Source organism: Aptenodytes forsteri, unplaced genomic scaffold (assembly GCF_000699145.1).
Source record: "Aptenodytes forsteri isolate BGI_AS27 unplaced genomic scaffold, ASM69914v1 Scaffold193, whole genome shotgun sequence".
Taxonomy (NCBI): domain Eukaryota; kingdom Metazoa; phylum Chordata; class Aves; order Sphenisciformes; family Spheniscidae; genus Aptenodytes; species Aptenodytes forsteri.
In genome coordinates, this window is record NW_008795405.1 from 17,511,833 (window position 1) to 17,527,908 (window position 16,076).

Below are 16,076 nucleotides of genomic sequence, written 5' to 3' on the forward strand. Positions count from 1 at the left end.
CTTAAAAAAAAAAAAAAAAAAAAGCACTTTTTAGGACAGTTCCTTCATTTTGTCTGTTGTCAAGTTGTTTTTTAATACAGTGTTTAAAAAACCCAAAGCAGCTTGGGTCGGCTATGTTCTGACATCTCTAATGTTATGCTTCCACACAGCCTGTCAAATTAGCATTTGCAACCATGAACAACTCCGAAAAGAAAGCAGCAAAAGCATGTCCTAATAAACTAGTGGATACCTATTAAATACACGTAGACTGCATCCCCATTTATAGCAAATAGATTGAAGAATTAGGCATAAGACATTTCAGAACTTAATTACTCCATGAAAAATTAAGTCACAGAAAAAGTTTGTTAAAAGTTATATTTAACCACCAAGACAGTTTGAATATCATGAAAACTAAGTGATATAAAACAGAAATTATGCTATTGATTCTGTTTCCAGTTCCACATGAAACTTCTTGATGTCTGGATGGAAGGTTAACTGAACTGCTAGTGCAGGGACTGGGCACAGATTTTCCTCTCTACATGGGGATTAAACTGAAACCTTCACAGCAGGTTTCTAGTAAGATTAGGGGATGGATTACCTTTATGGTTTGAATCAACCAAGACAGTCTTTCTAATTATTTCTCTTGCTTTCCCATTTGCATTATTTTCATACCTCCAATAACTGTGACAGTATTGTCTCAGTGTTCCAACTTTCATGGTGATGTTACATGCAAAAAAAACCTGAGGCAAATTTAAGTCTTGATGAACACATATGGGATCATTGTGAAGCACAAGAGAGAAATCTTAATCTATTGAGCATCTTTGCACTTAGAAATACTCGAAAGGTAGATATCTGATCTAGTCGAAGATGTCCCTGCTCATAGCAGAGTGGGTTGGACTAGATGACCTTTAAAGGTCCCTTCCAACCCAAACTATTCTATGATTCTATATGCCTTGTACAAATGGGGAAAGGGGAAAAAGGGGGGAAAAAAAGGACCCTTATTCCTAATTCATGAAAACATGTGATGGGTTTAATTTTTATGTTGTATTTGCTCATGTAAAGAAATAAGTGAGACTAATTTTGAAATTTAAATTAATTTTGAAATATTAAATATATACTAGAGCTGTTGCCTTGATCACAATAAAGTGATCAAGTAAAAGTACATAATATAAATAAAGTACATGAGTAAATAAAAAAGCCCTCAAATCCTGACATATTGGCATATGATTAAGTATTCCATAACTTTTAAACATAAAAACTGGACAAAGTTCCAATGTAAATGGAATATTTAATTACTCTTGTGAGAACTACACTTCAGATGTAACAATCTTCTTGGAGGAAGATATATGATAGTGATACAGGGAATACTGTGTGAATATACTGCAGCTATAGTGCAGTGAATACAGTGCAACTTCTATTTTTCATGATTCTGTCAAAATGTGTTATTTAATTCCTATGTATTTTGTTTATTTACACCAGACATTGTAGCTATATTTTCACAATATATTTTAAATATAATTGTATTCATGGTCCAGTCATGTCTCCAAGTTAGGACGATATCTAAGTGAGCTTGCTACCCCCAGTTCTTTGCACAATAGAAAAGTGCTGAAATGAATTTTTTTTTTTTTTTTTTTAAATAGGGTTAAAAAAAAAACCTAGATATTTCCATCATGGTCCAGTCATGTCTCCAAGTTAGGACGATATCTAAGTGAGCTTGCTACACCCAGTTCTTTGCACAATAGAAAAGTGCTGAAATGAATTTTTTTTTTTTTTTTTTTAAATAGAGATTAAAACAAATACTAGATTATGTCAACATTCAGTATTTCAGTATTAGGGGCTGAGAAATGTCCTTCAGAACACTTGCACACTTTGTATCATTATGTGTATGAGCAACAACAAAAATAGTTTTTATAGCTAATTAAATTCTGTTTTAAAGAGGGTTATATGCTAACTACAACCTCACACATTAACAGCATTCCAATACACCAGTTTTATAAGATGTCACAGAACCAAATTGCCACCCATAAGAGTAGTAATACAACTTTTAAAAATCTACAGCTATCATCCAAATAGCATGTCTCCATTACTTACCTGTAGCTCTTGATACAACTTTTTTAATTCTACTGCTGCAGGTCCTGTCATTTGTCCATTATAAGACTGAAACCCATTCAGTTTCCCTTTCCTTAAATCCTCCAGCTGCTGAGTAAGTTGATCCACTTTTAACACTGCAGCCTGTAGCTCCTGCTGCTTTTCCTGGAACATGGCACTTATATGCTCAATTTCAGTTGCTAATATTAACAAGATAAGAATTATGAAAGACAATTAAGTACAGCAGAAGTTAATTTTTTAATTCTGTAGGTATTGATAAATATAACACACTAGTTTTAAATCTAGTATATGCATGCACATATAAAATATTTATGTGTTGGGAATTTGCTAACAGTCATAATATTTCCTAATAGTTATAGAATAGACTTATTCTGACTTTATGCCTGACTACATAAAACAAACAAAAAGTTACGTCATATACAAATTTCATAGAAACACAGGGACCTCTGTAAGACAAAAAACATTCTATCTGAAATCCTGCTTCAATGCTATATTGACTAGCAATATAGCATTATTTGCTAGTCATGCAATGAATAGTAAATTAAGTTAAATAAATTACTTAAAAATTCCACATACATAGATTGCCATTCATGATCTTGCTGTAGTCCACTTGTCCTCTCATGGCACGGATTTTTTTCAGCTTTGTCTCCTGGGTTTCAACACGTTCTTTAAGTTTTTGAAGCTTTTCACTCTCAGAAACAGACTGCTGCTGACGACGTTCTTGCTGCTTCAGATAACGCAAACGTTGTTCCTGACAAAATGAGGTTTTAGACAAGACGTACCTGTTACCCATTTATTTTTAAAAAAAGTTAACTTAGAAAAACCCACCACTATGACCAGTGGGGTTTTTTTATTTCCAGAAATCAGAAAAAGTTGTATCTAGTAAAATACATATCAGTCCTCCTAGAAAAACTCTTCACATTAACTGAACAAATCTGTTTTAGAGCAGAGATTCAAGATTTTTAGACCAAATATCAAATTTACATATATGTGCAAATACAACCCTAGGCTGAACACTCATTCAGACACATCTGTGAAGCTTCCTCTGGCATTTGTTTTCTGCTGCTACTAACACTTGAACTTCCAACGCTGTTATCCAGCTTCCCAAAGACGACAAAGTATGTCCAACAGACCATTTTAAACAAGCTGAGCTACTGTAAGATAATGTTCCAGTTCTAAGTAACAGTGCTTCTGCTGGGCACATATGAAAAATGTTTATTTTTTCTAGATTACTTCCATCAAAAAAGAACAACAGAATTGATAGGTTGACTCCCAAGTACTCCAAGCATCCAATGCATACTGTACATAACAACACCTACAATAATGTCAAAAACATTAAACCCACTCCCCGCTCTGAAAACATACTTAGATTCCTGCATCTCAATGACTGGAAATGTAATATATGGATATATACAAAGTGGGCATATTCTCATCTCACACCACTATTACTATACTGGAGTGAATGAGCTACTGAAGATGAGCATAGAGTCAAGCCTGGTCTATCACAGATCATGAAGTGGACCTCACAAAAGAGACAAATAAAACTTAGCAATGTTTTTATAAAGACACATAAAATTGGCTTGACATAGGTTGTTACAGTACCATTTACACTGAAATGTTGTATATTGCCTAGGTTAAGATTAACTTGGTAAAACAATGGATTTCTCAAGCTCTTTCTTGAGCTTACCTAGAATGAATTAGCATGTTTTTCTCTATCCATGAAACTTACATTTGCGTGTGTTAAAGGAAATTTGTATTTATTATGATCTGTATATAATTATTACCTTAGCAACCAACATTTGCTGTTGATTTTCAATCTGCTGCTGTTGTCGGGCAGCCATATCTTGAAGTTCAGAAAGAGTGAGCTCAACACGTGGATTCCCAACCTGCAGAACACAAAATGTTACATTAATATGTTGATGTATATTAAGCGTTCTGACTATAGAAGCTAAATCCCCACTCCCCAGAGGAAGGCTAAAGCCTCCTCCCCAGTCCTCAGAGGAAGAATAATGATAGATACCTATGAAAGAGTAAGGAACCTCAAGCAGAAAGGACGGACACAGACCATGCACATACCAGGGACAGAAAAAGCAAAAAGGGGAAAAGCAGATGAAAGAGGAAAATACTAAGAGACAAAACAAACAAGAGAAAAAAGCCCTTATACTACGTTTAACACTGCTCTGTTAAGATGTTCTGTAGAATTGGTACACAGTACTGGTATGGCACATGTGATAACACACATGCAAGCACGTATTTTAAGCAGTAATTGGAATCTGAAGCTTCTTTCTTTTCCTAATACTTTCAGTGTAACTGCCTCAGCAGCTTTAACTGGTGGTTAGCATTATTTACCTAGCGCAGGACAAGACCACATGAGAACCCTTAGATAAAGGCTGTCACTAAGCTCACATCCAAAGATGGTGAAATTTCCTGGCAGACTGGAGCATTTAAGGTAAGAATCTATGAAAAACAGTCTGTACAAAGTGAAGCAAAGTAAACTTGATCCCCTTTGGATAAGTAAATTGCTATTACTGAGCGAACTTTGAAAGAAAAGACAAGATATTAGTGGGGCTTTATCACTCCTTTTGCATTCCAAAACTAACAAATCATCTACAAAATTGGGGTAGAGAGGCAATTACTGAAAACTGTTTAAAATTTATATGATGCTGTGACAATGTGCGAGACTGAATATTACGTGTTTTTAAAAATGAATGCATGGTTTCAGTATATTCATAGTTCTATCAACAAATATAATTTAAATCTATACATTAAATTACTTCAATTCAACCACGTTTTTTACTATGCAATCACAAGAAAAGAGTGCAGTGTAACAAGACAAATTCCAGAAACTGACACTTGCCCAATACCTGCTTTGCTACTCAGAAAACCAAAACCCACAACCTTAGAATTACACAGTTTAACCACAACTTTAGAATTTGCACAGAAAGACAATACCAGCCTTTGAAAAATTATGCTGGAAAGGTGGAAAGTTCAGAATAGCCCAACATCTGTTTCAAGGTATTTACATGTAATTCAGTCAATTTATTGGATCAATGTAAAAGCTGGATTACTGCATTGTAATAATTCAATAAACCATGTAGTGTTTTCACCAAACTACATGACTTCTGCTACGTGTAGTAGTAGAACTACATGTTCTACTACATTAGTAGAACAAATTCAAATTACATTCCTATCCCCAGTATAGTCAATACTGCTGAAAAAGAAAAGATAATTAAATGTTTTGGACATATTGATAAATAAAACTCTGTTTCAAACTGATGTTTACAAAATGGAATGAGGTCTAAATGTTTTACAGACATACAAAAAAAAAGGGGGGGGTGGGGGGGAAACCCCAAACACCTCCCCACCCCTATCAAGCATCAGATGGTCAAACCTGATCCCAGAGGAAAGCCAATTTAGCTGCTCTGCTTTTCTGGGCCCACTCTACTGACTTCCAATGCAGTTCTGTAGTGATCTTGTTCGACAACATGTCCCCTGCAGTACTTGTATTTCACTCTAAGAAAAGTAAAATTCTCCTCTAACATCTTGTTGATACCGAAGTATCTCAGCTGCTTTGAATGGCTTGTTTCATATTCCTACATCAAATTCCTACTTAAGTAAGCGTCAGTTCTCCAATCAATGCATAATACAGAACTGTTTCTTTAAGCTTCAGTCAGGAAAGGAACATAGTATTTGTTTGAAAATAACTGCTTTCTCTTTTTTTTTTTTTTTTTTATTAGTACTTGAACTCCACTTAATATTTCATATTTCTGCACACAATTATTCAGGTAAGATACGCACCTCAAGGTCAGTCACTACAATGAGCCAGATTTGGAAACTAACTTTTAAAGTTCTGCATCTTAGATGCATGATATAGACATGTCAGACTGAAATTTGTAGAGAAAGTTATTGTCCCTCTTTGAACATTTCCTACTGAATAAATTATGGAACATAATTGTAATTCTTACTGGATACTACAACTGAAACTCCTCTTACTAGTCAACAATAATGAAAACTATTTATGGTAGAGAAGTGATTAAAAAAAAAAAATCTATGTATTTATTTACAGCTATGGCTATACAGAATAATGGAACTAGAACAAAAGGTAAAAGCCACCCGAAACACTAATTCTCTATTTCAACGCTTTGTTAGTGAACACAGTAGTTAAAAAAAAAAAATTTTAAAAAAAAATTGAACTTAGTAGTGTGTACTTTTTTGATTAGCATGACTTACGACAGACAAAAGTCCTTCACAATATTCTTTAAGGCCAAATAACTTGCATGCACTTGCGGCCACCAGCGAATAAATCAAACAGACATTTTATTATTAATTACACACTGAAAGGCACTAATTGGGTAAGAAAGTAAAGAAGCTTTTCCAAGTGCCATCCACAAACCAAAACGTGCTCACTTGAGACAAGAAAATAACATAGAAAAACCAGATGCTGCTCCCAGAACATTTTCAGGCTCTGCTGACTTCCTTTGGCATGACCTTCCACCAGAAAAGCCTAAAACCTCTACATCTGCTTCTGCTGGACTCTGTAGGTAATTCTTAAAAGGGGCTCAGAATGGCTTGAAGGCTTCCCTCTGGATCACTGATTTTAAAAGTAAAAAAGGTGGGGGGTGAATTGATAGAGCATATATGTATTGAGAAAATACTGTTTCAAAAATACACAACTTGCATCAGACTATGCAAAGTCTTCCCAATGCTTCCCTCCTTTCTGCTCTGATCATCAGTTTAAGTTAACAACATTGACAGCTCATTCTATTTCCAGTAGTAATTTTCAGTATAACACTGTCCAAGAAATAGAGAGATATTTTATTCTGCTAAGATATCTTGTTAAAAATATATCCAGAATCAAAAAATGGTATCTGTATAGGGGTTGTGCATATTTCAAGGTAAAAAAGCCATTTCGCCGAGTGAAAATTACAGATTTTCTAAATGAAAAATGTAACCCAGAATGCACAATGACAATAAGAAATTGGTTTGTAAAAGCACCAAAACCAAAGAAAACCAGCTTGATCCAAAAGCTCAGAATTTTTACTGCTTTAAATAAATATATTTAAAAGTATATCTTATAATGCCTGAAAAAAAAGCACTGCATTATTTTTATTATGCAAAATATAGAAGATTAATTAAGATGAATGCAAATACGAGCTTCTCCTTGAAGAAGCTATTAACTATTGTAAAATGTTCCATTTAGAAAGTGTAATGGCTAAAAACCTTTTATACATGGCAATGCACAAGAACATGGAAAACAGTGATAATTAACCATTTAAACATAAACGCTCTATGAGAAATCTTTTAACATTTACCTCCCTGAATACCAATAAGTGTCCCTTTCACTTAAAATAACTAGACTACACTTAGGAAAGAAAAGAAGAGGCAGCTGAGGAAACAAAGTTTTAAACCTGTAACTTCACTCGCAGCTTGTTCTTTTTCATCCACATGGCAAAAGCAGTAAACAGACCAAGCAGAATTCCTCTTCGACATCAAATCAATTATTTTCAGATAGACTGTTGCTGATTTCAGGTCTCCAAAACAGGACAGCATCATTTTTGAAATGGCATGAAAAACACTGAATCTTTCTCTTGCCGTGATCTAGTTGAATCAATTCGTTTAGAGCATTTCATATTAGTTGAGTCTGCTTGTAATAATCTGTATGCAAACACCACCACTGAAAAAAGCCAGTCCCGGTCCTTCTTCAGAACCTCAGGTTATACAAGGCAAAGAGAGCGCTACATTTTCTCAGTTCTTTAATGAGGTTGTTGGTTTCTTGGATTCTTAAATTTGTGCTGTTCATACTAGTTATTAACAATGTCATCCATGAAGTCACTCACCTCTCATAACAAACGTGAGCCTATCACATTTAAGGTCCAGACCTCCTTTCTCCTGCAGCAAGAGAAACCTACCTCCTGCAGAACTGCCTTCTGAAGGAGGTACTAAAAAGCCACTACAAATATCTACTCCTCCAGATTCCACAGATTCATTTGCTACATGGTGATACATCAAAGCAGACAGTTTTGCTGAATTGTAAATTTCTTCTCATTGATTCACAGAAGCATTTACACATAGAGATGAACTCCTAAATAAAATGCTATAGAACAAACACTGCACTATTACGCGCTAAGGAAGTAGTATGTATCTCATACAGACAAGAATACTTTACACCTATATTCCCCGATTTCTCAATATTGACAAGAATCTTAAAAAAACTGTATTTATTTTGTTTAGCATGCACTTTAAAAGGTCACGATGAGAGACAGAATTTGTAATGAACTGGAGTTTCAGCTTCTGACATTACCCTCCTACTACAGACTAATATTTTACCATTTGATGATTAATATTTTTGAGACAGGTAAGATGAATGGTACAGTAGTAATTAAATAGTTTGGGAACCAGTTTACAAGCTTCCTCAAAACAAGTCATACCTTAGGCATTTAATTAAGAAAAGGAACCTCCTTTAATATTTAATTCTACACATTAGTCTTGTCACTCTGAAAATTCATTTTCTTGTTCCTCCTTCCTTTCTTTCTACCCTCACACTATGCTGTCCTGTCTATCATCACAAACTCCGCAGTCTACATGCTTCTGAGCTATTATGAAATGGCTTACTCATTGGCAACCCACAACAGTAAATGAAAAATTGCACCTGAACTCAAAAGTATTTCTTTGACAAGCAAAGCGTACTGTAGTCAAGACATGTAAGCAATAAGGGCAGATCCCAGTGGGTTTTTGCCTTTACTCCCATCAGAAAACTATCTTTTAAGAGGAATCTAATTAGGACAATATTAAAATAAAAAACCCATGAGACTGATCTTTTGAAATAGATTATTTTTTTAAAAGATGATAATTAGGATGTGGTTTGATTTTATGCATTTCTTTGCCTCCATGTCTAAGCCACAAAGATAATTATTTTGGATCATTTTCTAAGTTTGCACTAGTAAGAACAGAAAGTTACTTTGAAAATAACAACAAAACATTTACCAAATCCACACCCAAGACTGTTAGGATTTCAGAAATAAGAACTTTAAAGGAAAACAACAAATATTCAAAAGCTTTTCAGGCCACCATAACGACTGGCAATCTCATGTTTAGGTTCAGCAACACTTAGCCACTCAAATAGCCAGTGTAAAGCATAATGTAACCAATTAATTGAAAAAGAAAACCAGAGCAGTACAAGAATTTACCAATCATTTCCTGCACGCTACCTCTTCAGACCTTTTTCTAGGTTTGCAAGAGCCACCATGTCATTAACTTCCCTTATCTATTCCTTCCCTCTTTTTAAGATAGGTGTTCACACCCATCTCCCACACAATTCTTCTTCAGTTCCCTTCCCAACACTCTGCACTAGAAAGTGTAGGGTTCAAGTACCTCAAGCCTCCTGAAACTGGCCAAGCTCCACCTCCTCCTATGTGTATGCTTGTACAATGAACTCTTTCTCATGTTTTCTAGTCTTTTTACTATCACTTAACCTCCATCACCTCTATCCTTACTCCCTCATTTACTACTTCTCTTTTAGTACTTCGGTTCACCCTTCTCTCTTGTCACAGTCAGAGATGATTCTGAGGTTAACCCACCAATTGCCAAGGTCCAACATAACCTAGATAAAATGTAATCAACCAGCATGCAGGGAGGTGAGAAAGTCTGCATATCGGCTTCTGCCTGGGAGCCCAGAATGGCTGGTCTCAGCTTCTGCCTGGGAGCCCAGAATGGCTGGTTCTGACTCTGGCCATCAAAAGGGCTACCCAGAAAGTTTTTCTGCTTGTATCCCACTACTTTCAACCACCTATTAATTTACTGACAAGCAAATACAGAGCAGCTACTAAAGATAATGCTGCATATATCCCACCCGCAAACCAGCTACACTGTTTATTCTTTACATAGGCTGCCACTCTAAAATTGTAGTACAGATGAGGAACGTTTTGGCCAAATGGCCTTTTTTAGCTTAAAAAAAAAAAAAAAGCAGCAATCCTTCTCTGAAGTCCTCCATACCCCCCTCCCAAAAACGTTTGTGATGGTAAAGGTAACCATATCCTCAACCAGAATAAATGTGAAAGAAAACACTCTTTATCAAGGTTGGGACAACACCTGCATATCAAAGGCTAGAGATAGTGGGGTGGGGACACCCCCCACCCCCCACCCCCAAAAACAAAACCCCAACCCCTGCAAAAAACACAGACAGAGGACAAGATCAGTACTGAATTAGAGGCAGAAACTACAATAGAGAGTGAAAAAAAATCCAAGAATCAACTCCTTTGACCTCATGATTTAAAGAATTTACTCCCCCATGTGAGATTCATTAATAAAGCATACAACTTTTGCCATGGCAAAAAGAAAACATCATCTTCACCAGCCTAATAGGAGAGGACAGCAAAGGCCAGAAAGGTACCACAAGTTGCTCCTGAGAAGGCTTAAAATGCCTACATAGAAATGCAAAGTAAATACTCTTGTTTTTACTGCACATACTGAAAGACTCAGTTTTCCATAACCTATAGCAGTTTTAAGTCGCTGTTCCTTCCTAGGGCAAATGAGGGAATACAAAACTTACCTCCAGACTAGAAGTTTACCTTTGTAGAGCTGTCAAACCCCAGAAATCTATATAGGTACATGACAAACACAGAACTGACAGGTCTGGGACTAGGTATACGAATACGTGGACAAAGCAAGTGAAGTATATTACATAAACGAGCATTTTCCCAGAACAAAGCAAACTGACAATCATAAAATGAATGGGGGTGGGTCGGAGCGCTCCCCAGGCAATGAATTCCAGACTGGTATCAGGGTTCTGACAATTCTCAGCCTCCCCAAACCAGGGAGCTCTCACCTCAGTGGGCCATCCCTGCAGTTTCCTCTTCTGTGCCGCATTTACAGCAAAGAGCTACAGCTCTGGCTGCACAACTACCAATTGCCAGAGCAGGAAAGAAAGAACAGCTTGCTTTGCCTCCTGCATCTAGCAAAAGATTTCCTAATTCTCCCATGCTAACTTGGACACAAGCAGCAGAAGCCCATCAGTCACACGTAACTTTTCTGCCTTAAGCCTCCTTCAAGGTAACATAGTTTAGGGGATTCTTTAACTAGCCCAGTTGGCAACAAAGTTTTAAAGGCTGCGGATAAGAATAGCCAGCACACCCTTTGGGTACCTGTCCTCAGCACAACAGTAGTGACGGGGAAAACAGATGGAAGTTATGGGAGGTTATTATACCAGTTCTGTATCAAATAGGTCTTATATGAAATGTATGTGGCCTCCTTATGCTATCTGAGGACTATGAGAGGAGAACACAGGATGGAGCATCTGCTGAAGATTATTGATTCTGACCTCCTTACATTTCTGAAACATACTGACCCTATATATCACCAAATTTAAGAATTCTAATAGATTTTGACCACATTTTCCATAAAATCTGATCCTAGTGCCATGCACAATGAAGACAACTTGAAAATCTTGTGTGAAAACTCGTATGTAACGCTATAAAAAGACAAAAGAAAATACCTGTTTTTATTTAAACTAAAATAGTTTTTGCTGATCTCAGCATGGATGACATTATTTCCAGTTTAATGGCTTTATCCACAGCTCTGCCTTGCATTTTTTTAATTGGGTCAGAAATATGCCGATAGCAGAAATCCATTTTAAAGAATCCAATGACTATAGCACGTGCCTTTTTTAGCTTAATCGAAATGAACAAGCTAATTAAACCCAGAAAAGGCAACCAGAATATTGGGAATTAAAGGAAAATATACCTAGCATGTGCTGTCTCCTGATAATCAAATTATCTTGAAATTAACATTACATATGGAATCTGATAACTTTACTCAGAAATTTATAATAAAAATGTTATTTGTGAAAATAAATACATTACCAGTTTCTTAGAATAAACACGCTTCAACTGTATCACAATTTGCTGAAAAAATCTCACATTATCATATTTGATAAAATCTTAACATCTCATAAACTACACTGCCTTGTTAGCAATTCCTCCAACTTGCTGATGCTAATAAGTCACTCTATATAATAAAATGTTTAAAATCTATTCAGCATAAGCCACAGACTCCAGATTTCCTGTTTTCCCATACTGCTTGCTTAGAAGTCTCGCAAGTGAGGCTGTCCTCTATTTTGCACAGAACAGCTAAGAAAAGGCAGAACTTGACAAAAATCAAAACAATGTTAAAATAGATTTTCAAAATTAAAGTGGATTTAAGCATATATTGAACACCTGCTACATATGAAATAAACTGCTTTAAGTCACTTCTACAATATAGGAAAATACTATCTGGAACTCGTTTATTTAAAATACTGCTTTCTTCCTTGTCCTTGCAGACACTTTTAACAGCCACAGAAATCTTAAGCATGTTTAACTTCAGTGTCGGCTAAAATACCCAGTAGCTGATTTGAATGTAAATATCAACCTCATACTCCTAACAAAAGTAAATCATCTTAAAAGAAATTATGCATTCTTATAGAAATCACAGATCAGTTGTGCACAAAGCTTCAGACCTGTTTACAATACCAAACCTTTTACTCAGAGTAATTTTGAGTAATAGACATGTTACAATACATGTTGAAAACACACTGTCCAAGTTCCTTTAAAAATAGTCTTGGAACTGTATTTTCCTGGGTCTCTTAGAAAAGCAACATCTTATTCTGAGAGGATAGCTAAGTATGGTTAAGATGCACTTATCATTAGTCTGAATAACATGTTTAGGATCAAATGTGGATTTATTCTTCCCTTAAGTAATTGTTTCAATATGAAGTTTTTCTGTGATGTAATATTGTTTATATGAGAACAGTATAATAAAACATTTCCACAACACTGAAAATAAGTACCCTGTAATCAAAAGATATGTTATGAAACTTAGCGTACGACCTGCACTTTCCATAAAACCTAAGTTGTTAAAAGCAAAAGCTGACCATGACATTTTGAAGTAACAAGCTTTTGATAAGGTCTTAAAACTTAAAAATTATAGCAAATGCATCTAACAAAATCTGATTAACTAAGAATTTCAATTCAGAGATAAGGAGTTACAAAACCCAAACTGGTCTGCATTCCGGTCATGTGACAACGAAACCCACAATCACAAACTAAAGTGCAAAAACTACACAGTATTTAAATAACACATCCACTAAAGTGTAAAACTAACAAATTTTCTTGAAAAGGAATTAATTACCTGTTCACTATTTTCCCATGTAACTGTAAGAGTGCACATCTTTATTTTGCAGCACTGCGCATCAGCTGTAAACATCTGTGTTGCTTCAACATGCTTCAACTCCATGTTTCTGTTATTTTCTGTCTATACTAATTGTTTAACTGTTTGCTGTGAACAAGCCAAATCAAAAACTACACATCTTCTGAGTTCCTGCATGGCTTTTTGGCTCAGTGCAATCAATAGGAGGTAGGATATTTTTTAATCTTACTCCGTATGAAATTAAGGTTTCCCCAAATTCTTTATCAATATGAAAAGCTGTCTCTCTGCATTAATCAACAATCAGCTAATGGAAAAGGCTAGTGGATTTTGCCAGCAGTAAAAGACCTAATCACGGCAAGATCAAGCCAGCTGTCAACTACAATCAGCTTGATTCATTACACTTTTCATATTCAATGGAAAATGTTGAGCAATACACATTTCTTTCACAGTTATCAGGTTAAACTGAAAAAATAAGAATAGAGACAATTTAGCTTTAAAAACACATGAAGTATTTGTTCCATCCGTATTTTTGTAGTATTATCAACTCAGTGCAAAAACTGAATACCAAAAAGATCAGGAAAATCATTAAACAGTAAAATTAAATACAAAAAGTAAAGTGACAGAAAACTATACTCCCTGAAATTTAAGAGTTTCTTTATTAAGAGACTGCCTAAGCTAAAAGGCAAACAGTACAGTCAGAATAGATACCACAATCTTATGCAAATGACCTTTCCAGTGTTTGCTATATGCTTTTCCCTACATACTTGAGCTTTTTCTTAAATCTTGCATGCAACAAGATGAATACATGCGCCAGCAATAGAGCTAAAGCATGTGTGTAACAGCATAAATCAAGAAGCTGCAAGCCAAAACCTAGCCCTAAGGATTTTTAAATATTAAACATTAAAGAAAATACTAAACCCCATTAACAATTTCTTATGTATCTAAAAATGATGATACTATGGAAGATAAAAAAACATAAAAAGCTGTAATTTACCTTGTCAAACTCACAAATGACATGCAAGTTCACCTTCTCTTCGTACTTTCTTGAAAGTAATTCAAGCATGATTCAGTGCACTTACACAAGAGATCCATCCAAATGGGTCTCCATAAGGACACTGAAGAACTGTATGTCCAAGCACAATACAGTCAATATTCCAGCTGCATAAAGAACAGGCTTATTTTTAGCAAGCAAGAAAAGGTATGAGCTGTAGAGTAAGATCATGCAGTAGGAATAAGAGAAGAAAAACAAGTTCAACTCCCTTGCTCCTAAATTAGCCAGAGGGACTTTCATTTTCTCCGCTTTGATCTGAGGAAGACTGCAGGGGGAACAAACCTAACAACAATTGGATCTGGAGGCAGCTGTGGAGACAATAGAGAAATAGAAAGGTTCCCTTGCCTGGGAAAAACATATGTGTGGGAAATAGGTATGCTAGGTGTCCAAAGGCTAGGTGGACAGGAAACTAAATGAACAAGTCAGTGAACATGGAAAGGTGTGTCAGAGAAAGGAGGTCATAGCACTGCACAAGAAAAATTGCAGAGACTGTGGAAAAGATGAGAGGAAACACTAATCTGCAGATGACACAGCTACGTAAAAGAGAGAACTCTAAAGATGGCCTGAAAAGGAATAGTTGGCCTTGTAGAAGAGTCTCCTGCTCAGAACTGAAAGCTGCTCAGAAAGACAGAGCGGCAGTCTAAACTCTCAAGCTTTCACAATTAAGCTCTTAAAGCTCTGCACTGACACAGTGACTTTCATAATCTGTCTCCTGTAAGGAACTACAGAAATAAAGGAAAGGACAAGTCCCATCTTCCTTACAATAACTTAATATTAAAATATTTGGCTTAACTGAGAACAATACTTATGTGACTGCAAAAGGATACAACTGTGACAAAAGGCACTGAAGTTTACAGTGGCAGTGTAAGGACTGTGAAAGCACAGCAGTACTTCATGAAAAATAACAAATGAACTCTAAGTAACGTTTACTTTATGAGCTAATGTGTATAATGTTATGTGTCAGCTGAAGCACTCATTTATTCCAACCTATTCTACCTTCATGTAAGGGCCAAGCAACTCAGGATCTCTATGTGCAGTGACAACTGGAGGCAATTCTCCACATGCTTCATTTAGTTAGAAATCTAGGGAGAAGAGTGAATTGTATTGCTTCATGTTCACAATATATGAAAATAAGTACCATAGTTAGAGGTTAAACAAACATACAGGACTTCTCATCCTCCCCCTTCCACAGACATCTGCAACGAAGTATTGCTGTAAAACTGCAAAGCCATGCCTGAGGAAAAGCAAACTCGGACCTGTAAAAGTGGGAACTAAAGGTGCAGATTGAGTAAATGGTGCAGTTTAGGTCTTTCCTCCTCTGCAAAATGGACAGCCACCAGTTGGCTGTTATGGACTAGAAAACCACATCTTTGTTCCCTGTAACTTGTTGAGCAGAACTATCGTTGATGCCCAGAAGACCAGCAGAACTACAAAGTCTGTATACTACAAGTGAGTGTATAGAAGCGTGTGTATACTACAAGTCTGTATACTGTAAGTGAGTATCTCTCATATCCTGTCGTGGTTTAACCTCAGCCGGCAACTAAACACCACACAGCCGCTCGCTCACTCCCCCCCCAGTGGGATGGGGGAGAGAATCGGAAGGGTAAAAGCGAGAAAACTCATGGGTTGAGATAAAGACAGTTTAATAGGTAAAGCAAAAGCCGCGCACGCAAGCAAAGCAAAACAAGGAATTCTTTCACTACTTCCCATGGGCAGGCAGGTGTTCAGCCATCTCCAGGAAAGCAGGGCTCCATCA

At 36.1% G+C, this 16,076-nt stretch overlaps 1 protein-coding gene across 1 annotated transcript in view; it reads right to left on the reverse strand.

Moving 5' to 3' along the window:
- Positions 1-16,076, reverse strand: part of PPP1R13B (protein phosphatase 1 regulatory subunit 13B) — a 77,960-nt gene that overhangs the window by 16,435 nt on the left and 45,449 nt on the right. Inside the window, exons 5-7 of the mRNA XM_009280981.1 lie at positions 3,873-3,974; positions 2,665-2,839; positions 2,071-2,267 (exon numbers count right to left, since the gene is read on the reverse strand). Of these exons, the coding sequence (XP_009279256.1) occupies positions 2,071-2,267; positions 2,665-2,839; positions 3,873-3,974 (474 nt within the window). The remainder of the gene's footprint in view (positions 1-2,070; positions 2,268-2,664; positions 2,840-3,872; positions 3,975-16,076) is intronic.